At 43.9% G+C, this 24,088-nt stretch overlaps 1 protein-coding gene and 1 long non-coding RNA gene across 2 annotated transcripts; one reads left to right on the top strand and one right to left on the bottom strand.

Moving 5' to 3' along the window:
* The first annotated feature begins 276 nt into the window (after nt 1-276).
* Nucleotides 277-23,397, top strand: LRRC8C (leucine rich repeat containing 8 VRAC subunit C). The gene is made up of 3 exons (XM_053950542.1): nt 277-371; nt 14,713-14,854; nt 17,288-23,397. The coding sequence occupies exons 2-3, from the start codon at nt 14,717-14,719 to the stop codon at nt 19,556-19,558; spliced, it is 2,409 nt and encodes an 802-aa protein (XP_053806517.1). The 5' UTR covers nt 277-371; nt 14,713-14,716; the 3' UTR covers nt 19,559-23,397.
* LOC128792274 (uncharacterized) lies at nt 2,037-2,913 on the bottom strand. The gene is made up of 2 exons (XR_008432353.1): nt 2,806-2,913; nt 2,037-2,477 (listed from the first exon to the last, which is right to left on the bottom strand). It is a non-coding gene; the product is annotated as an uncharacterized LOC128792274 (long non-coding RNA).
* Nucleotides 23,398-24,088: the final 691 nt, after the last annotated feature.

Consider the following 24,088-nt stretch of genomic DNA (forward strand, 5'->3'; position numbering starts at 1 on the left):
CCCGCCTCGCCGCTCCTCCGGCCGGGGATGCCGCGGGCGCGCCCGGAGGTCGCTGCTCCCGGGTACCGTTACCGGCGGCTCCGGGCAGCGGGCGGAGCGCGGCCGTGCCGCCCATCGCCGCCGCCGGGCCCGCGGGGGCCGCCGGGCACGGCCCAACCGGCGCCCCCCGGCACCCGCCGCGTGCGTCAGACCGGAGACGTGGCCCCGCGGCGGCGGGGGCGGAGCGGCGGCGGGCGGAGCGCGGCTGCGGGCGGCCTCCCGGCCCGGCCCTGCCCGCCGCACTGAGCCCCGCACCGCGCCGCGGGATGTTCGCGGTGCCGCCCGGCCGCCGCCGCCCGTGACCCCGAGCCGCACGCCCGGCCGCACGCCAGGTAAGCGCTGCCGCGCCCGGCTGCCTCTCCCGGGGCGCTCCGCTGCCCGCGCCGGGGACGGGGCATCGCCACGGGGAGGGGACCCCGGGGACCGCGCGGGAACGGCGCCGTCCTGCAGGGCCCGGTGCTGCGCCCCCGCGGGAAGAAGAGAAGGGGCCCGGCCCGGCCCGCGGCCGCCGGGGCCCGCCTTTGCCCGCCGGCGGCACCGGCGGTGCCGCTTCCGAACCTGGGCAGTGCCGGAGCAGCCAAACTTTATCTGGGATCGCCGCCGGCTCCTCTCCTGCGGAGGGGCGCCGGGAAGCGGCCCCGGCAGCCCCCCACGCCCCATCCATCCCACCGCATCCTCTGCCGGGCGGGGCAGCCCCCGGGGTTCCCGGCACGGCGGCGGCCCGGAGCCAAGCGGGGCTTCCCGGGAGCGGGGCCGCCGAGGGGGCACTGGTGGGAAACAGTCGCCGTGGAGACGGGCGGCTTGGGAAAGCCTTTGGGGAAAAGGGCTTGGGGAAACCCATGGCCTTATTTTCCCCGAAAACAAGCCGCAGACCAGCCCGCATTACGGGGAGGATGCGAGCAGGACTGGGAGGCGGCGGTCCAGCCGCGCTGCCACCGCGCCCGCCGGTCCCTTCCCCGGGGGCTGCTCTGGCGTCCACAGCTCCGTTTTTTAAGAGATTAATTAAATAAATAAATAAATAAGCCCGATTTTGTATCAGTTTAAAACCAGCTCTGCCTTGTCGCAGAGTGATGGGCAGTTTTGCCCATTATTCACCAAGTGCAGTTTGTCCAGTTCATTAGAAAGAGTTGACCAAGCAAAATGAGATGCTTACGAAAGACCACTGAATGTATCTTACCAGAATTTCATGAGGGTTAGTGTTTAAAAGTAAGGAACTTTATTGCTCAGATAAGTATGTTAGCTATAGTTTGGCTTTTTAATTATTTCCTTTTTTTTTTTTTAACCTTTGCAGTTAGTACTTCCTGTGACAAGAGATTCAGTATTATTAGCACAACTGTTTGAAGACAACCACTTAATGTTTGCTCCCACAAAGCACTGTAGGTTTGAATGATGCTGTAAAAGATTGTACAGGCAGAAAAGTACTTTGCAAGATAGTGGAGAAAAACATGACAACATTGGAAATAAATAATAATTTTAAAATCTTCCTTCCCAATTCAACCAGTTATGCATCTTATCTTCTCCCCACCAATTCCCCCCCTCCACTGCCCCCGGGTGTATTAGACCTGCTTTTACTTTTGTTTTTGGTGTGATGAAAGCACTCAAGAGGGTAGCACTCCCCTGGGCTTACTCTTCTTCTGGAAAAACCTGTTTGCTCCTGTTCCTGTGGTGCAGATCAGCATGGAGAGCTGGGCTGAGCACACTTCTGAGATGATCCCTAATTTTAACCTGGCCTTGTATTCCTGCTGTCTCACAAGTGACTGTGTCCCAGGGCTGCCAGCAAGGCACAGCAGCCTGGTGCTGAGCACCTGTGGTTTCTGAATCATTTCCTTTTCCAGTTACTTTCTGAGTTTGCTAAATTTGTGGCATCTGTGCTGCTGTTTTCTTCCAGTCTGAATACTGACAGACCCTGCTAGAGGTTTTGCCACAGTATAACATTCTGTGTGTTTTATTTGTTATTATTTAGTCTTGTAAGCAGTTTTAGAAATAGCTTTCTGATGGAAAGGCTAAAAATCTATTTGCTTTGTATGCCCAATATTGGAAAATGCTAGTAGTGGATTTCGGTGAAAAATGAAATCAGAGACTGCTAAATTCTCCTTCCAAGTGCTCACTCAGTGCTTCGTGCTATCTTGCAGTCAGTTCCTGTACCAGTTGAAGTTGATTTCCTGAGGCAGCCTCATCCCACCTCGGTGTCTGGCTTTTGAGGCCCACAAGAAGCAGCTCTGACCAGGAGGGGGGCAGCATCCGGGCTGGGCAGGCCCGAGCATTGAACAATGCTCAGGTGGCCTCAGCGCCGGAGGGACAGCGCAGTGAGACCCAGAATAATGAACTGGGTCAGAGTGCTGGGAGGAGCAGTTCCCCTGATTGTCCATTGACCTCAGCTGCGAGTGGGCCATATTCACCGCCAGAAAGGCACTTCCCAACCCAAGGCTTTTGGAGAGCTGTGGGAAGTAAAAAAAAAAAACTCTATTACCATCCAAACAATTCACAATAACAGGAGCTAGAGTTTAATTTTATAGTTTTTTCCTCTTTAAGGAAACCTGGTAGAAAGATGCTGTCCTCATTGTCAGAGATGTGAAGGGCAGGGGAGGGCTGGGTATATAGTAAATAAAACACTGAAAATGAAACAATTGACCTCAGGAAAAAGAAACCTTCTAAATATTTTAAAGCCTTTCTTAATAAGTCAAGCCATTCTCCTTCCAAAATGATTTGTCAAAGGGCTGTTAACAAGTGTTGGATTTCACATGCTCAACATAATGGAAACTTTACCTTCTTCTTCGACTTTGTTCACCCAGGGATTTTGTGCAACAAAACTCTGTTGCAAAATCAAGCTATAGTGCAGTGACTTTTGTTGGGTTTGTGTTTCTAGGACCTCTTTCTGGCTAGGAAGATACTAGGTTTGACTCAGCCTCTTGGCCAGGTGTGATTGTGACATTTGTTCCATTCCAAGGGCAGGCCCTTCTGTCTGCCTTCCCATCCCTAGGTAGGTAAAGTGTTAGAGCTGTCTTTCGACCTGTCAGACCCTACATGAGCTTTCTGTCACTGTATTCATTTTACATTTTAGTGCCTGGCACATGCAGCTAATCAGACACAGCATAAACTTTACAACTGTATCATGCAGAGAGTCATAGGTTTGGACCAGCATGAGGGTTTATTCGGAATTTTTCCAGTACAGAGTTTCTGTACAGTCTCCTTCTCCCTTGAAGGACTGATTTACAATCTGGTGTTTGATCTGGTCAGATTTTTAAAAGGTAGGATAACACCATGTGCTTTGCACATTTCCCACTTGTTTGGGAGAATCCTACCTTAAGATACAGTGCATGTTTTTCCTTGGTTTTAAAGTAAAGCAAAGGCCTCTCCTGAAGCACAGGATGGCACCATTCTCCAGGGCAAGTTGCTAATGTCACTGTTATGATGGGTGTATGAAGTTCCACTGAATTTGAACCAGAACATGTAAAAATATTTGGTTCTGTACCATAGTATTAAAAATCCATTTCTGTCTGTCAAAGTAAACTGTAACTTTTCCATTGACTCCCAGGTGAGCAGAATACAGCCTTTTATACCAACTTCTAATCCTGGGTTGACCTACCATCTGCTGAAAGTGGAGATGCTAGCTCACACCTCCCTTCGGTGGCAATAGTACATAGTGACTTTTTATTGATGGGAAACTTAAATTCAACAACCCAGCAATAAGACTGCCAACCTGCTGAGAACATTTCCAATTTAATTTACTTATCACTGAAAGGAAGGTGGGAGTTTGGACTAATTGCTTGGTCTGGAGCATAAGGTGAAGCAGAGCACAGGTCAAGCCCTGCCCTGAGCGTGCAGCAGTGTAAGATCCTGATACATGTGCCATTTAGAGCACAGTGCAGCAGCTCAGAAGTGCAGGTTGCTGTCAGAGGGTTTGGTGCTCTGAGCAAGAACCATTATAGATCACATTTTCCAGTTGATGTGAATGTTTGATGAGCTATCTCGAGGTAGGTAGTTTTCACCAGTGTTCACAGACAGTAGTATCGGGAAAGCCCCTTTAACTGTAATGTGACAAAAAAGAGTATTTGCTCTTTGCAGTCATTTAACCATGATGATGTAATTTCAAAGACTTGCACACCTGCTGTAGTGTTGTCAGAATCCCCTCCAGCAACTGCTTTTATCTCACAGTTTAGGCTTGATGGAAACAGCCTTTTTTTTCTGTTTTATGCAGCAACAGACTTTTTGGTGGAATGATGTTAGAGCTAATCCCTCTTTGGTGGTCTATGGACAGACACTGTCCTGAGAAGGTCCAGTAGAGAAGGCAGTCCTGGTTTTCCAGTTCATGATCTTTGAAGGTCATTCTATGTGAACACCAATTCTGATTCTGTAGTTACTAGTGTATTGTTTTGAGTGTGTATAGATCATGTGCAATTTGCATGCTTTAATTTATCTATTTTAGTCTTTCTTATTCTTTCAGGGGTATGGATGAGACCATGACTTTATTGTCAGGGATTTTTGTAACAAAGGATGGTTTGGGGGAAGAAAATCCACCAGCTGCTTCAGGCTGAGAATACCTGTATGCTTATCAAGGTGTTTTGGGATCCATGTTTTATGAGACTATCATGAAGTTTTAGAAAGTTCTTTTGTGTTGCATGCAAGTAGGAGCTAAAAAGATTCTTTATATGAAAAAGTCTCCCAAATCATGAAAACAGGAATTCTTTAATGTTTTTGGCTCAGTCACTGCATAAAATGTTTTTAACTAACTTGTCAGATGACTGAGCTGCTTAAGACTCAGAATGGACCTTTTGTGCTTCCTGTCCCAATTAGGAATTAATTTTTAATTATATCAGCTGAACATTTTTAAATATGAGCACTTGTATTAGCCTCAGGCGCCTATTTCTTTGATGATGAATGGCATTGATTTGTGTAACCTTGTCTGTTCTGAGACACTTTAACAGCATTGTTTCTGTCTTCATTATCTGAGTATCTTAAATAGTGTTTGTGGAAAACCTGGTATAACTTTGATTAAAACTTGATGTGATTTTATTTTCTCAATTGTTTAGATTTATTCCTCCAGGAGTACTAAAATATCACTTACTGGATAGTTAGTTGCTTGGTTCTTTGGTTTGCTGTTAAAGGCTTTCACTCACATTAAAACCATCTTGCAGCTCTGGAAAGAGGGCAGGCATCTTGAGTGATAGCCCTGATAAACAAAGAATGTTACTCCCAGAGCTGAAAAATGGTAAGTATTGCCTTTGAAGTAGGCTTTGACATGGAAATGTGTGGAGTGTACTTCTCTTTAGATTGGGAGAAATAGCTCAGCAAAGCCAAGTCTCCACACAGGCCCATGTGCTTGGTATGGAAAGAACTCCTATTGATTTCACTGAGACTTTATCTGGCAGAATCTTGCACTGAACATTTTTTTGTCTTTAGTCCAACCAAGCTGAAGTCAAAGAGCTGCTGACAATAAGAAGTCTTTTTGGTGTGTAATACATGAAAAAGTGCTATGACTCAGTTGGAACTAACAACAAGGTTATTGTCTAGGATTCGTTACCAAAGCAGCACTTGCTGTATATGTAGGTGGAAATTGCAACATATATTTTGAAATGCAGTTTATTAAAGTTGCTTCCTCTTTATGTCCTTTATGTCTTCTCTTTACGACCCTTATGTCTCCTCTGAGTTCTGGGTTCAGGTCTTTGAGCCTCCACTGCCACAGCAGATGGTACCAGGAGCAGAGCAGGGGGATTTGCTGCTGCTTCTCAGTGTCCCCACACTGTTAGGCTCCCTCCTGGCTGTTAGGCAGGTGGGCAGCTGAAACCCAGTGTACACTGGATGCTTGCAGTGTGGGCCTCAGGAACCTGAAGGGAAAGGAGTGGACTAGGTATTCAGCATGTTTCTGGAAGTTACACCCTTTCCAGTTCTCTCCAGCACTAAATCCCCCGCTGGCATCTTGCCCATGGTTGTGGTCCTGCGGAGCTGCGGCTCTGGGGAAGCTCGGTTCTGGCAGCTGACATAATGGAACACAGCTTTCCAGCTCTTGGTTGGGACCTTGCTGGAGTTCAGGTGGCACAGCCTAGCTGTCCCCAGTCAGTGCACCTGAAAATGAAACCCCTTCCTTACTCTGAACAGCTGTCACACAGGGAATACACGTTTTGTAGAACTGCGAAACTTTGGGTACTGGAATAATGTCTCCTGTGAGCTAATTGTGTTTTGTCTGTTCCCCAGATTGGTAAACTAATACCAACTGTGATGTTTAATTTTGGTAATGTGTAGTATGAAATCACTTCAGTGGCATTTTAGGGGAGTTTTGACATGCTATCAGTTTGGTTTCAGGCATTGCAGAAAACTGGAAAAAAGCTATGTTATGATTTTGTAGTACTATTCATTCATATTTCCCACCAAAGTACTAAAGAAAGTGGATACCTTTCTGTTGTGCAGCTAGAGAAGAGGTGGCATGGCGGGTTGATGTGGCGTGCACAGTCTGTGTCCCAGTGGGGACTCCTGACTCATTCTCTGTTGTTCCTCCAGGTCACATTTCCTCACCAGCTTCAGCCACAAGGGCATGGATTTGTTTGAAAATACAGTAAACTCATGGACTGTTAAAAATAACTGTTTGGATGCAAGTGGTTTGTTTTTAATGTCTTTCCAGTTCCTTTACATGGGATTTATGTTTAAGAAACTGCATCATTTGTTTGTACTTCTTACTTCAGAGTGATGGTATTTCTTCCTATGAAAATCTCTGTTGCAGTCAACAGAACAAAAAGGGAGCCATCATGTTTCAAACAGTGGCAATACAAGCCAGTGTTCAAAGTAGTTTTTCCAACCAAAAAGTTTATGCCTTTTTAAAAATTACTTTTTAAATTGAATTTTATATTACAGGAAACACCAATGGCAATAAAACCTAGCAGGGAAACTGGTCTCCTGAAATGCTGCAAATACCAGAAGTCAGTAGCAGAGGTTTTATCATATGTTACATGGGAACTGATCAAGCACCTACACTTATCAAAATGCTGGACATTTTGGTCAGTGCAAACATGTAGCAAAATAATTACCAAAACTGAATGTCTGGGTAGTTCAGACATTATTTCACTGTGTGTACAATGTGTGTGAGAATACATAGATAAGAATGGAACATAAACCTCTTGGGAATTAGGAGTTAACTAATTCCAGTTCTTATCAACATATTTCCCCCTTAGTCTAATCTTAGTTTCCCTGGCTTGGTGTCTTGTCCCTGTATCTACTTTTAGTCCTTTCCTGGTTAAGTGATGAAATGAAGCAGGTCCATAATCTGTCATCTGTGGTGCCAGCATGGGCAGTGCCAGGAGCTGTGAGGGGTTTCTGGGCACATGCTGAAAATGAAGTGTTCATCTGCTAACATCAAAGGACACAAGCCCACAGTTTCCAAAGGTTTATAAATCAGCCAGCTGTAGGCAGCCGTTCACACTGCAGTAAGAACTGCGTTCTCAATAGACAGGTCGAATTTTGGGGCATGAGTGATCTGAAAAGTTTTAAATAAAAAGACCACAATTTTTGTAGGGCTCACATCCAATTTGTTTTCCTAAGCTTGTTCCTAGAATGATTTGAACAATTGCTGGCTAGGTCTTCATTCAAATTTTGGTTTAAATTACACAGGTTTTTCCTTATGGTTGTTTTGGGGACCCAGTCCCACCTAAAAATACAAATTTAGCAAAGTTATATTTGACAGAATATGTGATGGATGATAGCACCAAGCCATTTTCATGCCAGGCTGTGTCTATCAGCTGTCTAGAGGAGACTGTTGGCCTGAACCCTGGGGCTCTGCAGAGACCGGTGATTTTGTTTAAATATCCTCTTTGAGAATATATCACCATCAACCTGACTGCAAAACTCCCTTACTCATGCTTATTTAACTGTCTCAGTGTGCACTTCCAAAGCAGGTACAATAGGAATGCAAAATTCTGCTTTTCAGTGCAGCCTCAGGCCCTGTGCTGAGAAGCAGTCCAGCTTAACTTCACCTTCTGGCCCACGACAGCCAAGGCCAAACAGCACAAAACACTTGAAAAGTGGCTTTATGGTATTTGTGCAGAGTAACAAATGTTTACAATGATGGACGGAGGGATTTGGAGTGTGCAATGCCTTGTCCTGTGTAAAAACCCACTGGTGTGCAGCCCTGGCACACATGGCTCACAGCCCTTGGGCTCTGCTGAGTCCCTGCTGCCAGGTCACAAGTTTGTTTTGTGTTAAATAGGAGCTGTGCTCTGTTCCTTTAATGAAGATGAATATGCAGTAAATCATGTTTGGGAACCAACGCAGAGACCTTCTTGGAGCACTATTCCTGAAAGGCATTTCATCATTTACCCTAACATGAAGTATGTTTAAAAGAGCCAGGAGAGCAGCATTGGCCTAGCATTTTCTCCTTTCAGTAGATCTCTGATGTGAAAGACCAAGCAGCGCCAGTCTGAATTGGCTCTTGAGGACATCTGAGCTTTGACCCTTCTGTTATACTCAGCTGGGCTGCAGCTGTGGTCCTGCAGCCTCTAGCCCAGGGCTCCTCATGAAGAAAGCTCCTTCCCTAGTGGGGATCGGGGCTGTTCCCCTACCACTGGGGCTTGGTTGAACTCTCTGCCACTCCTGGGACATGGTGATGCTGATCCTACATCTGAGGAGGATTGATGGGATGTCAGGGAAATGAGGTTAAATGTCAGCTGGCTAATCATTTAAACATCTTTTCTAGTCAGCTTAAGAAATCCCACCAACTTTTTGTGCTTCCCAGCTGCCAGTATCACTATTTCTTTATTCTCCAGCTATGTTCCTTTTCCTTTTTCCCTCTGGTGTATAATTCATACCCTGGCCTTGCCAAACCAGAACTTTCTGGATGATAGTTGCCTGTCTGACGTCCAGGGACCCTGATTCTGGTGCATAGCTTTGGTTGTTCCCCCAAAACAAGCAATGGATGACACTGATTGCTTCAACACATGTGACGTGACTGAGTAACCAGTAGTGGAAGGACAAAATAGCCAAGGGCTTGACTTCTGGTGAGTAACAGCTGTAGCATGGCAAACAGCTCTGGCAAGTCCTGGTCTCCTGCCTGAGCACGTGAAGCAGCATTGACTCCACTTCTCCATCACATGAGGGTCAGCAAGGCATGGAGAGAGGCTCTTGGGCTTTGCTGGGCAGGGAGGCCATAGCCAGGGCAAAGGGTGGCTGCTGTCTGTCACCCATAGGGTGACACGGAGCAGTGCCTAGGGAAGGGTGCGGAGCAGCTGGCAGCTCTGCCAGCGTGGCGCAGGCAGGCCGGAGGCCAGCTTGTCATGGTGGGGAGCGGTGGCGGGAGCTGCTGGGGCTCTGCCTCAGTGAGGAACACATGCTGTCAGACCTGCCTGGCTGAGATAAGCACAGAGCCTCCCAGTTATTCCCTTTGTTTTGCTCACTGTGCTGCTTTTAATTGTCGTGTCTCTACAGGCTGTGCCTTGAGAGCTGAGGTGGGGCAGTGGGAGTGGCACGTACGGGTGTCACTGGTGGCAGAGCTTTCCCAGCAGCGTGACCCTTGAATTCTCCTGAGGGTGCTGCCAATCCGCTCCGTGAAATGAATGAAATGACTCTATGAGAATCCACTTAAAAATAGCAACTGTCACCTAGCAAGAGCTTGGGCCTGGGGCCTGGAAGGTGCTGTAAGCCAAAGGCAGCTTTGTTCAGGGTTACCAGAGGGGCTGTTTTCTGAGCATTAATGTTTTTGCTTTTGAAGAGTCTCTCAAGACACAAGATGAATGCAGCTTAATGAGGGGGAGTGTCAGCTTCCATGTCCTCATGTGTTTGCCCGTCTGGCACGGTGCGTCCTGGCTCTGACTGGGTCCCTTGTTGCTGCTGCAAGGCAGAGCACAGCACCTCGGTGGACACGAAGCCGTGCCGAGCAAGCCACAGTGCCGACCCGTGGAGCGCTAAGCCTAGGCCAGGGCTTGTCGCAGGGCTTTGTGGCCGTGCTGTGACAGCGAGCAGTGCCAGCCGGGGCACCGCGGTCCCTTGGGCTGCTGGGGCTGGTGGCAGCCAGGCCCACAGACCCCCCGGGCTGCCCGCCCGAGCCGCCCCTTGAGCTCCCCGTGGGCAGGAGGTTCGGGCATTGATTTCCTTTCATTCTGCAGCGGACATCACGTGGATTGCCCGCTGCCTCGCTTTTCTCTTTAGCTGCACTGGCAAGAGCCATCCTTACTTCCAAACTGTCCTCACTGCTTTCCTTGATTCACTCTGATACAAACCAATTGCTGAGACGCTGCTTTGCTCCACGCTGCAGCTTTTCACAATCAGCCTTTGATTACATCTGTTGATTTATTAAGTCTGATTTGGTTCCGATACTTTTGTCTCTGACTTGGATCTATTTATTCTCCTTAGCTCTTTTAAGTCACATTAATTTGTCATGTCTCACCCCTAATCTCCTATGCATTAGCTGATTCCTGTAGTTGGGTTTTCTGATGGAGTAGGTATCACACCTGGACTCAAGTATTTAATCTTAATATGACATATTCATTGTCACTTGCCAAGTGTTCTACATTTCTTAGAAATTTTAAAATAAGAATCACTACTGATTTCTCTCCCCTCCAGTGTTCTTGTGGGTTTTTTTTTCCTTTTGTTTTGGGAATTTTTGTTACTTTTTTTTTTTCTTGTTTGGTGTTTTATTATTATTATTTTTATTTAATCTGGCAAACCCACAGCTCTGTTCTATGACACTGCTTAACAGCCAGTACGACTGTTTTTTAATCCAAGTTCCTTTTTTATTTCCTTCTGGTAGCTGAATAGCAGATGATTTATCTCATGTACCATTTTATTTTCTGTAGGGTCTGAGGATTATTAAAAACACAAGAGAAAAAAAAAGAACAAGTTCTGGTTTTAATTGAAAAGAATATCCAATATTTAGAACTCTAGTATTTGCTAAAGTAGGTTAGAATAATGCTTTATGATAAGTCAGATGCCATATTTCGGCTACAATGTACTGTGCAATGAAATAACATTTTGAGTGTGAGTGAACACAAATTAGTAATGCAGTCTTAGTCTTCACCAGCTGAAATGTTGAACTCCTTGTCTTTTATCTCCTTGTTGCAAGGAGAGATAAGAAACTACAGTGCATGGTGTGCTGTCCCAGAGATGGTGTCCTACAGTAAATGGTGTGCTGTGACTTGGGCTGCAGTGTGACTTTTTCGCATCCCTCGATTTGTTCAAATTGATGATTGATTAAATCCTTTTATTTTGTGCAGACCTCGTTTGTATGTGATTATAAAGGAGTCTGGCAGTGGTCTACCTTTGGGTGTAGCAGTGGGAAAGAGCTGGGCTTTGGACATGGCCAAGGAGGGATTTTTCAGGATTGCTCTCAGCCAGGTGGACCTGCTGTCTCTTTTCTGAGGTCTGAGTTGCTGCTGATAGATGTCCTTTCCATCCCTGAAGAAGCCAGAATGAAAAAAAAAGGCTAGAGGGAAGTGGGAGACAAATGAAAAGTGACTTGGTGTCATTTTGTTCTGCGTGCAGATGTCAGCAGTGCTGGTTAGCCTAGGCTGCTCTGCAGTTCTTTCCAGCATTTTCCTTGATTCTTAACACAGCAAGGGGAGAGGCAATAGGGTTCCTCCAGTGAGTGTTGGAAAATGGTTTTCCTACTTCGTCACATTCAATTGCCATTTAAAGTTTCTGCAATTATCTTTTTTCCCCAAAGCTAAAAAATATCATCTCTCAGTAGACGTTGTTGGGTTTTTTTACTGTTTCTTTATGTGCAGCACTATTATCATCATTCAGTAATGTTTGTTTTCTTTCTTTAGCAATATAGGAAAACGTTAGTGGCAGACAGGTTTTGATGTCTGCTGCTGGACAGTAAACCTTCCACCCCCAGAGATGGGTTTTCTAAGATGGCTCAGAGGGGCTTTCTGTGTGCAGCTCTGCCTCTGCGTGGCCCATTAATCGGGGTAACAGTATGTGCACTCTACTAATGAGGAGTCACACTATGCAAAGAACAGCCTCTGAAAGGAACAAGGGATCAGGGCAGCATGTGTTTGTGGTACCAGAACCTATCTGCCTTCATCTAAATTCCACACATATCACTTAGGAGAAATAAAGTAAATATATGATACAAAAAAGACCCCTAAAAATACATAGTGAAACCTATAAAAAACAACAGCCAAAGGATTTTTTGGTCTGAAAGCTGTCACTGCACAGTAGTTTGCAAGATAGTTTCTAGTCCCATCTGCTGTCAGGCACTGCCCCTGATTCAGTGCTGCTGCCTTTCATAACACCGTGGCTCTGATCCACAGTTGCTTGGGTGTCTAACCAGCGATTCCTGGGTTTCCCCACATTTCCGTGCATGTGAGCACTTGTGTTTTGTCAAGAATTTCCACTGCAGGAAACATAATTCTGTCTTCACCTGACAATGAAATTGTTTATCCTTTTGAAAAAAAAAACTTTACAAATAGGATTTCTAGAGGCTGTGCCATCAGAATATGAAAAAGCACTCCTAAGCCATTATTGCAGGGGTGGGAAGAAAATGTGGTGATTTTAAAGCAATCTGTTGATAGGTATTCTTGGGTGTATTGATGGCATTCCACTCAGTCAGCCAGCTGGCCTCAAAACCTGAGCCAACAGTAGTATATGTGTTACAAAACTTTGAGCAGGACTGTTGCATGGCAACTGCTTAGCTAACATTTGTATTAATGGATTCCTTTGAGAATTTTCTAAGTTTTTCAGTGCTTGATTAAAAAAAAAAAAAAAAAAAAAAGGAAGCTTAACAGCAGCTACTCAGTCACCTACATTTTATGTGGAAATGAAATAGAGAGGGGTAATTCCTTACCAGTGGCAGTGAAATGTGTATGGGAATGGAAGTGAGATTGTGTATGATGTTCTTCAGCTCAGGTGCCACTGGGAGCTGCCAGCAGAGGTTTAGCTGGAGGAGTGCTGGTACTTAAAACTACATGGGGCACTTCTAATTGATGAGATCCACCTTTCCCACCAGTATTTATAAAAGAAGAGTAAAAGGCAACAAAGGTTCGTCCCAGCAGGCACCCATCTCTTCTCTGCTGTAGAGGTATATCTTCCCTGATATGTCTGTTAACATTTGCAAGACAAGCACACAAAAAGCAGAATTGTGGTTCCTGGCTGCCTGCCATTTGATAACAAAGCTGCATTCCTCTGCCAGCACTGCAGCAATTCAGGCCTGTTGGCAAGGATGCCACCAAGCCTCTGACCTGGCTGTGTGAGGTCAGGCTTGCATTGCCATCATTTTCACTGATGGTCTATTAATTTGAAAGTGGTATGGAGGACAGCCTGCCTTCATATTGGGGATTGCCAGTTGTGCAAGAGGTGTGTGTGGGTTTCATCTGTCATTATAGCCTGCCTCCTGGGGACAGACTTCAGAAGGACAGGAGGCTGAGAGAGGATTCTCCTGTCTGGCCAAGTAGTGCTTAAAGCAACATGGAAAGGTTGCAAGAGGAGAGGGCAGCAAGAAATAAAAGTTTTTATGGTACTCAGCTGCAAAGCCCCAGCCTAACTACTACCACAAGTTCATTTACAGACTTCATCTTATGCCTCTGGGGACTGCAGTACCTCCTGAGGATCAGATGGACAGGCAGAGACAAAACAGTCCCTGAGAAGGTGCCAAAGTGAGCATCCTTCCAAACGTGTATGGCCAGTTAGTCAGGGTCAGTTCTTAATCCTTAGGATGGCTGTATACTTGCAGTGAATTGCAGCCATTAGGGCTTGAATCATTCCCTTCCTGTTCCCTGGCTCTGAATGAACTGAATCCCCTAAGTTCCTGAGCAGCCTCTCAGCAAGTGTGTGCTTATCACTAAGCCTGCACAGAAATGGATGTCACCAAACCCACATTAATGGGTCCCACTGTGCAGCTGAATCAGGATTATAGACTTCCAGTGTTACTGTGATATGAACTGATTGTGATGAACATTTGTGATGTTAGTTAATGGACAAATTTTGTTAGTTGCCCTTGGGAGTATTTTTGTTACATTCCCATCTGAATTTATCTTTCCACTGTAACTTACTAAGGAGTTTCAGTCCTGGTTTGATCTCAGGGATTTAGTTACACAGTATGCTGTAGGCTTTAATATCAGTTGCTTTGCCTGTACATGCTCATGTGTTAGCTGATTTCTCAGAGGACATGATGATGTAAGCCTACACATCTGAGGTGAAGATAAAGCCCTTGATCTGGCTGTAGTTTTGGTTACCTAAACCACTTTAGGAACTTGCATTCAAAACATAGTAGATTTAAAATTGCAGTGAGTGTGCACAAAAATACTCCAAAGCATTCCTGAAACCACTACGAATAAAATGGAAATGGATGAAACATGGTAACTAAAAAGGTGTGTGAAGTTTGAATGCAGGACAAGCATTTCAGCCAGATCTTTGAGATCAAGGCTAATGTGTGTGATGCTGAACATCTCTATCTACAGAATGGGCTGATTTTCAAGGATGCAAAGGGCCTCACTGACCCGTCAGAGATGGCTGGAGTCAACAGAGGAGAGGGATTTGCCTGCCTGCATGGATGGGATTGCAGGCTCTCCCTTCCTCCCTTCCAGGAGCTGTGTAGTGACAGCACAAGCATCCCTCTTCTGAGGTGGGGAGTCAGTAGCTGGGAACTTGTATGCCACGACTGGGAGTTCCATTTACAGAGGAGGTTTTTCACTTGCTCGCACAGGGTGAGGGGTCCGAGCTGCAGGAGACTGAGCTGGCCTTGCTGTTTTGCAGGACGATGATCCCTGTGACCGAGTTCCGGCAGTTCTCGGAGCAGCAGCCGGCGTTCCGCGTGCTGAAGCCCTGGTGGGATGTGTTCACGGACTATCTCTCGGTGGCCATGCTGATGATCGGAGTGTTCGGGTGCACCTTACAGGTGAACCAAAGGGGCAGAGGTGTGGCGGGTGCTCTTGGGGCTGCTGAAAGCACAGCACAAATGAGGAAGGGCCTTGGAAGGATGCCGTCCCATCTTGTTTTATCTCTTGGGCTCATCACGAACAAAGCAAAAATGTGCTGGTCCCAGGATTAAAGCTGTTTAAGTAGCAACATCAAATAACACAGACCAGACTTTTAGCAGCTGTGAATCAGCAGACTTGCACTAGAGTCAATGGAACTGTGCCAAATAAGATAAGAGCTGTTGGTTTGGCTGGTGTCTGGATCACTGTTTTCACCTTAGTTTGGCATAACAAAACAGATTATCAACTTCAGTTATTTTCTGTTACCATTTTGCTGTTTGAAAGTTTAAAAAATTGAATTTTGTAATTCCTGTTTTTCTTAATTTGGCAGATGTTAATATTATTTCTGTCATTATGCTTTAAGAGATTTGAAATGAATGTGCTGATTTTATTAACAACACCCACAACTAATATTATGTCTCTTCCATTCCAAAATGTTTCTGAGGATGCTTACACATAAACAATTGACATTACTGTCAGTCACTGTTAGTTACATTTTGCCGAAGAGCCAAAAGCAGAAAAGAAATGAAAAACACTGTTTGGGATGACTCCACAAAAATATGAAGTTACAGTAGGGATTCAAACATGGATCTCACATTTCTTGGCACAACTTTGAAATGGAGCTAAAGTGACACATTGACAGAGCTCTTATTTCAGAGGAATTTGCTCACTTACATGACCTAGGATTTAGATATGCTATGTCTCAAACTTCACATGAAATCAACTGTAGTTTTGCCTGTATTCTCCATTCTCATGTATTTTCATTTGATACAACATTCATGTTTAAAAATCTCTTTATATAGAGCTAAATTTTGCATTAGTAGATGTTTGCTTAACCCCACAAAGTAAATCATCTGTTATATCTGTCATCTGTTTTAAGTTTACCTGCTTGATTGGAGAAAGCACACTGGAAAAAATGTATGGAAGGACTGAAATAATAGACAAATTGTTTTTATTCCAACTTATTGTGAGATACATAAATCCAGAACGTAACTAAGGGTGTATGTCACAGTAGCAGACGCTTTACAGACATAGATTAACTACAGAACTTTTTGATGTGTCAACAGTTGTGGCACTGATACTGTTCAAAACATGTGTGGTCTTATCTCAGCATCTCACTACACCAGGGTGGATCATTAAGGATCGTCTGATTTTGGTAGCTCTTGTTGCATGCCTTATATTTAGTGCTTTCAACAACCATGATGTCAAAGAGTACCTCTACACTACACACACATTCTTAGTTTGGGCTAATTGCAGTTAGTCATTCAGGGCAAGTAAGGTAGCTCCTTGTTTTATCACCTGGATTAGCATTTTAAAATCAGACCTGTAGGGAGCCTTGCATTGAACTCAGAACTGTTATCCCAAATTAAACCAAAGGTTATTGGTCCCTAGAGGCACTTTGACCTCAGTTTGGCAACATGGATGACCATCTAGGATCAAGAAAACTTCTTGTTTGTTTTTTTTTTACAGACAGACTCAAGAACAGAGCTAGATTATTTCCCCCAGGTGTGTAGTCCATCCTACAGAAGCCCCCCATAGAGAGGGACTTTGGACAAGGGCATGTAGTCATAGGACAAGGAGTAAGGGCTTTTAGCTGAAAGAGGGTAGGTTTAGATTAGCTATTAGAAAGAAATTCTTCACTGTGAGGATGTTGAGGCAGTGAAACAGGTTGAAGCTGCCAAAGAAATTGTGGATGCCCCATTCCTGGAATAGTAGATGATCTTTAAGGTCCCTTCCAACCCAGATAATTTTATGATTCTGTGAGGAGTCCATGTATTTGTGTGAGAAACTAAATAAAATTTATGTCCATGCACACACAAGTGCCATCAAAGAACTGTCCTTATCTGTCTTTATTAAGACTGAAGATATTAAGACTACATAGATAAGCTCACATTAGCCTTTTGTCAGCCATTTTTGGTGTGATAAGACATCACAGTGTGGGAGTGTAGCCACATGAATGCAGTTGTGCTGCTGTCAAGCCTAAGCAATCTCTGAACATCATGTAGCCAGGGTGAATACACCTGGCATTAACAGTCTGTCTCTGGGGACAGCAGAGCAGGAGTTCCCTGGTCTTTTCTGGAAGCATTCCCCACATTTCTCCTTTTCCTGGATTGTGTCAATGCCCTCTTATTCAAATTATGGTAAGCTAGCCGTAGCTAGAAAGGGGTGGCCTAGTTCTTGGCATACAGAACAAGTGTCTTGTTGAGAATAATAATAGTGCAGCCTGTGGGGACAAGTGGCAGGCTGTGTGGAGGAATGCCTGGCAGCTGGAGGTACTCCAAGGACAGCTACCCATTGGTGCTGCCACCATTGTTTGTACATCAGTTCAAAAGATATCTTTTTGTGTGTTCCAGGTCATGCAAGACAAGATAATATGCCTTCCAAAGCGTGTCCAGCCTTGCCAGAACCAATCTAATAGTTCAAATGTGTTTAACACATTACCAGATACCACCCCCCTTCCACCACCAAAGCCATCCACCCCTCCAGCTACAGTTGAAATGAAAGGACTCAAGACTGACTTGGACCTTCAGCAGTACAGCTTTATAAATCAGGTGTGCTATGAACGGGCTCTGCACTGGTATGCCAAGTACTTCCCTTACCTTGTCCTTATACACACACTGGTCTTCATGCTGTGTAGTAACTTCTGGTTCAAATTCCCTGGATCAAGCTCCAAAATTGAACACTTCATTTCAATACTTGGGAAATGTTTTGATTCTCCCTGGACAACAAGAGCTTTATCCGAAGTGTCAGGGGAAGACTCTGAAGAGAAGGATAACAGGAAGAACAACATTAACAAGTCTAATACTACTCAACCAAGCACTGAAGGCACTTTGGTCAAGACACAGTCTTTAAAATCAATCCCTGAGAAGTTGGTCGTGGATAAGGGAACACCTGGGGCATTAGATAAAAAAGAAGGTGAACAGGCCAAAGCACTGTTTGAAAAGGTGAAGAAATTTAGACTGCATGTTGAGGAGGGTGATATACTCTATGTCATGTACGTTCGCCAGACTGTACTTAAGGTAATTAAATTCCTTATTATTATTGCTTACAACACAGCACTTGTCTCAGAAGTTAATTTTACAGTAGTCTGTAATGTTGATATTGAGGACATGACAGGATACAAGAACTTTTGCTGTAATCACACGATGGCACATCTGTTCTCTAAACTTTCTTATTGCTACCTGTGCTTTGTAAGCATCTATGGCCTGACATGCCTTTATACACTGTACTGGTTGTTCTACCGTTCACTGAAAGAATATTCTTTCGAGTATGTTCGGCAGGAGACGGGAATCGATGATATCCCAGATGTCAAGAATGACTTTGCTTTTATGCTCCATATGATCGATCAGTACGATCCTCTCTACTCCAAGCGCTTTGCTGTCTTCCTGTCTGAAGTCAGTGAAAATAAGCTGAAACAGCTGAACCTAAACAATGAGTGGACTGCAGATAAACTGCGACAGAGGCTGCAGACAAACTCCCACAGCCATTTGGAGCTACAGCTTTTCATGCTTTCTGGACTACCAGACACAGTGTTTGAAATTACTGAGCTGCAGTCTTTAAAACTTGAAATAATTAATAATGTAATGATACCAGCAACCATTGCACAGTTGGACAATCTCCAGGAGCTCTCATTGCACCAGTGCTCTGTGAAGATCCACAGTGCTGCCTTGGCTTTTCTGAAGGAGAATCTCAAGATCTTGAGCGTTAAGTTTGATGACATCAGAGAACTTCCACATTGGATGTATGGCCTCAGAAATTTGGAAGAGCTCTATTTAATTGGCTCCCTAAGTCATGATATTTCTAAAAACATTACACTGGAGTCTTTTCGGGAGCTTAAAAGCCTGAAAGTTCTTCACATAAAAAGTAATTTGTCCAAAATCCCACAATCTGCAGTTGATGTTTCAAGTCACCTGCAGAAATTGTGTATCCATAATGATGGCACTAAGTTAGTGATGCTCAACAACCTGAAGAAAATGGTCAACTTGACACAGCTGGAATTGGTTCATTGTGATTTAGAGCGCATACCTCATGCAGTCTTCAGCCTTCTCAGCCTTCAGGAATTGGATCTAAAGGAAAACAACCTCAAATCCATTGAAGAAATAGTAAGTTTTCAACATCTGCGAAAGTTGACAATTCTAAAGCTGTGGTACAACAGTATAACCTACATCCCAGAGCATATAAAGAAACTCACGAGTCTAGAGCGGCTTTCCTTCAGCCATAACAAAATAGAGGTTCTTCCATCCCACCTATTCCTATGCAACAAAATCAGATATTTGGATTTGTCTTACAATGACATTCGCTTTATCCCACCTGAAATAGGAGTTCTTCAGAGTTTACAGTACTTTTCCATTACTTGCAACAAAGTGGAGAGTGTGCCAGATGAACTGTACTTTTGCAAAAAACTTAAGACTCTGAAAATTGGGAAAAATAACTTGTCAGTCCTTTCACCTAAAATTGGTAATTTGACATTGCTCTCCTACCTGGATATTAAAGGCAATCACTTTGAAATCCTCCCACCTGAGCTCGGTGAGTGTAGAGCTCTGAAGAGGACTGGTTTCACTGTAGAGGACAACTTGTTTGAAACTTTGCCTTCTGATGTCAGGGAGCAAATGAAAGCTGAATAACTTCTTCTTGCTCAGTTTTACAGAAATAACACTTCTACCAAAAACGCTCTAGAGAATGCATACTCTGAATATGCATTTAATTTGTCGTTATTTTTTTCTTTTTCAAATCCTTTCTGTACAAACAAATTTGGAGTAAGGAGTACATATATTTTTAAATAAAATTTTCTCATATTTTTTCACTGTTTTAAGATATTTTTAGTTTGTTTTGCCCTGAGAACAAGGGCATCTGTAAATTAATTTTTACTGGTAAAAGTAAATGATTTTGTCTGTTGGTTTTTCTTTCCATTTCCTAATCCCACTAGGGAAACTGTGTTTAAGATGTATGCTTTGGGTTGCATAGTTTGTAATAGATGATTATATTGTCTTCCTAGTTATTGTTAATCCCTTGGGACATGGTCTTCAACAGGTGGTGCTGCAGGTGTTGAATGCCTTTGTTTCCTCTTTTCTTCAGTGGCAGTAGAATGTGTTCAACATCTAACAAGATCAAATCTAGGCTGACAATCCCTTTTTACTTACAACAGGGTTTTCTCAGATGGTCAAAGCAAGTAGAAAAGGTTCTTTATGCATTTTAACGGGTGAGAGGGAGCATGCAGAACTCCGTCAGGGCCTGTTGGCCATTCAGTCTGGCTGTCCATTCACACTCTGCACTGAGCGGGAGGCACTTGCTGCTATTTCCTCTCTGGTGCAGGAGGAGTAAGGTCAAATTCACAGTGGAATCGGGACCAAAGTGACTCATGTTAAAGGTTTTCCTAACTGTGCAAAGGGATGTGGCTGCCCATTTCCTGCTAACTTGAGTGGAAGGGGTGCAGTGAACTCACTGCATTGGAAATGCCAACTCAGCAAGATGAAATGCTCTCTTGAAAAACCCCATCCTCCCTTAAACACCAGTACTGCAAGAGAGAACGTGCCCTGTGCCCACTCAGCCCACTTCGCCACCAAATTGCTTGGCACCTTCTAGGAATGGGATCCAGAAAAAGCGCAATCATACTTAGTTTGTAAAGCTTCTGACAAGGAAGCAGCCTCTGCTATGTCCTTGATTTAGCCTGGGTGGCATGAAACCAAGCTCAGCACAGGAACATCTGCAGATTTGCAGAAATTAGATTAAATGAATACATTAATTTCTCACAAGTCTCAGCCTACCCAACATACCCAAGGACAGTGATGAAGGCTATGTTTTCATCTCCCAGAGTGTAATTAAATTTGAAACCCTATTGTTGGAAGTTTGCTTTTTAAAAGAATGTAATCTGTGATGATTGTACATCACATTGGGAACTTTATCCTCTGAAGCCATGTTCAGTTGTTTATTTAATCCAGCCATTTGATTTCTTTTAGTCAGGTTTTAAAGGGATGTGCTGCTCACAAGCTAATTTAAGCTAATCAAAAGTAGAAAAGTATTTTGCTGGGAGGAGATCTCTTCATTGTATCCAGCACACATATTTGAGTCAGATGCAGGCACTCGATAAATGTTTCACAAGAATATCTAGAAATAAATCCTTATTTCTCTAGGAGGCAATGCTGTTCATAAATTGCAGAGGTTGAATTGCTGTTTGTTCAAATGTAAAATATTTGACAGCTGTCAGATTGGTTGCTCTTAAATGTTTTCTAACTGCCATTGTGTGTCTTGAGCTACAGTTAATCTGAGTTCTTGAGCTTGGTACAAAAGCTTACAGTTGGTTTAAGAGTATGACTTCAAAAGGTGGGGAGACAAACTACGATGAGAACTTTCTCATTAATCCAGAGTGTGCTATGCAATTTGGTGTGTGAGCTTGCCACAGTACCAGGTCAGACTTACATTTTGCGCTTGGCTGTGTTCTGGAGAAGATCCAGATTAATCAAAAATGGGTCAGGCATGAAGGAATCAAATCAAGCTTTCTTAAATGGGTTTCATTTCGTTCTATTTAAGACCTATAATTGATGTAGCTATTGTAAGAGCTTCCCTTACTTGTGTGTGGAATGCACTTATTGGAACAGCTTGGCAGTATATATATTCTAAATGTATTTCACTTTGATGTTATGTGAGGAAGAGAAACATTTCATTGCTCATATTAACCTAATTATGTAAACCAAAGTGCTGTTGTGTCTGATGAATGTAAACTGTTTGAAATGTCCAGGTAATTGGTGGAGATGTATAGTTCTCTTACTTAGATTTTAAATATGGGATTACATTTGAAGTTTTTTTAAAAGTCTTTATATTCTTAGATGTAGCATTTTAACCCCTAATTTATTTTGTGTTTAATGTTGTTTCATGTGTAGTCTGTGGTCTTGTTTCTGAATGGAAGTTATGTACACCTCATAACTGAAGGTTGGAGATATGTTCTATGCCATTTTTGTAAATACATCACTTAGGGGATGTGGGGTTTTGTTTGTAACTGATTATATTTATACCAGTGCAACCCCTCATGTGGACAGTTACATGAGTATAAAGTGCCTTGTGCTGGCATATCTTTATTCACTTTGCTAGGAATAAATTATACCAGTCTAAGCACTTTCACACTAATAACTGTATCTTCTCCGAGGGTTTGGTGAGCTGAGACAGTCCTCAATCTGACAGCTCATTGTCACCAAAAAGGGGCAGCTTCCTCCTCCTCCCATGCTCCCTATTCCTGCCAACACGTTCCAGCTGCTTCTCATGTACCTTTACTGGTCTGGTGCTGGTCTGATCCCTCCACAGGATAAATAAACTTTTTAAGCCAGCAGAAAACTATGCCTGTCTAAAAAAGGGACTAATTTTCTGCTGGATCAGCTCTCTAAAGGATTGGATGGACACCAGGATGGGAGTAACAAGGGGACAGGACTCTGCAGCTGGGGTCTGTACAAGAAGAAGAGAGGGCAAGTCCCTTTGGAGATGCTAGGTCAGTTCATCATCTTGTCGAGCCACGTGCTTGGAGAACTGTGCTGTTTTATGTATAGCAGGGTTGGGCAGCTTGGCTTTTGTGAGTAGACAACCCTCAGGCTCACAGTGGATGATAAAATTCCACATTACTGTTAATTTCGTAATGAAACAAACTCAGGTAGCTGCACTGTTGATTTTTCTAAACCTCTTACTGGCTATTCTGGGGTGTATTTTCCAAACCCATATTACAGTAACTTAGGAATGAGTCAGCTGAGGGAAGATTGTTTCCTAATTCTCTATAACATCCAGGAAAATATGTAAAAGTGCCATATTTACTCAGTGAATCATGTACTGCTCATATGTATATTCACATGTGATTCATACTAGACTTTTCTGTGACCAATAGTATTTGACTTAGAATGGATGGACATTTTGTGGACAATACTTTAGCATGGTTTGTATATATACAAAGAGTTTCTAGAACTACTTATATTAATCAGGTGCCTAACAAGTATGACAGTTCCAGAATTTAAGCAAGGCATTTTTTCATTATTGCTCAAAAATAATAATCTTCCTTGGTAACAGAATTAGAGATGACAAAGCTTGCATCAAAAGTAAGAAGACAACCTTCATAGCACATTGAGCCTGACAAGCAAATCTATTTTGAGATCAAAATCTGGAGATGTGCATCTCCCCCTTTGTCAAAATTAGAATGGATATTTGTGCTGACCTCGTGCATCCAGCCAGCCCAACAACTTTTGCAAATTCTGATTGGAAAGCGCCTGCTCCAAGTCTTATATCACTTTTCTGGCATGTCAGTAATTCATGTGCTTAAATGGTGACGAGTCCTGCAGGAATGCCAAGAAAAAACTTTGAAATTTGACCAAATGGACAAACTTAATTCTGTAGCAAGAATCTTAATATGATAATCGACCTGCATAGTGTTACATTGCAATATAGTACACCCAGAAAAAAACAGAAATAAAATGCTCTTTTGTCATAATGACCATTGTCAGACTGCAATGTGATTATTTGTTTGGGAAACACTTTGTTTCTGGGTTACCTAAAGATCAAATCATCTTTTGGGTTTGGTCCCTCGGGAGGGAGATCAAGAAAATATGCTTAAAAAACATCGTTATACTTGACAGGATTTACAGCTGCATGGTCTCGCTTCCTGTGCACCTCCTTCCATTGCCTGACTCCAACAGCCAGCAAAATGGCCAGGCAAAAAACCATTCCTGCTGGAGCAACTCCCCCACTCTGGTTTCTGTGCTCTGCCAGGGCTTGGGGGGTATTTTGGGAGCCCTGCCAGCCCGCAGCCGGGGGTGTGAGGGCTCCTTCCTCCCACCATCATGTGCCTGTGCTGCCAGGGGAGTGGTGCTGATAGTCCTTGTGTCTGACATACTCCCCTATAAATCTGAAGAGATTGCTCCAAAGGCAGTTGGGCTGCCTGCATTTGGTATAGGATGCTTTCCTCATTTCTGTTTCTTTAAGTTATAAGGATAATGTGTTTCAGTTTTGGTGTTTCATACCAAGACAGTCCTGACAAAATGGAGCAGGAATTACTTCTCTCTGGTGCTTGTGGTTCCAGTGGAGGGAGGAGAGTGGCAAACACAGCAGCCTGAGTCAGCTTGGCCTTTGGATAAGCCCTGGCAGGGAGCTGGCATGGGCACATGTTGCCCCTGGGGCATGGTGGG

Source organism: Vidua chalybeata, chromosome 9 (genome assembly GCF_026979565.1).
Source record: "Vidua chalybeata isolate OUT-0048 chromosome 9, bVidCha1 merged haplotype, whole genome shotgun sequence".
Lineage (NCBI taxonomy): Eukaryota > Metazoa > Chordata > Aves > Passeriformes > Viduidae > Vidua > Vidua chalybeata.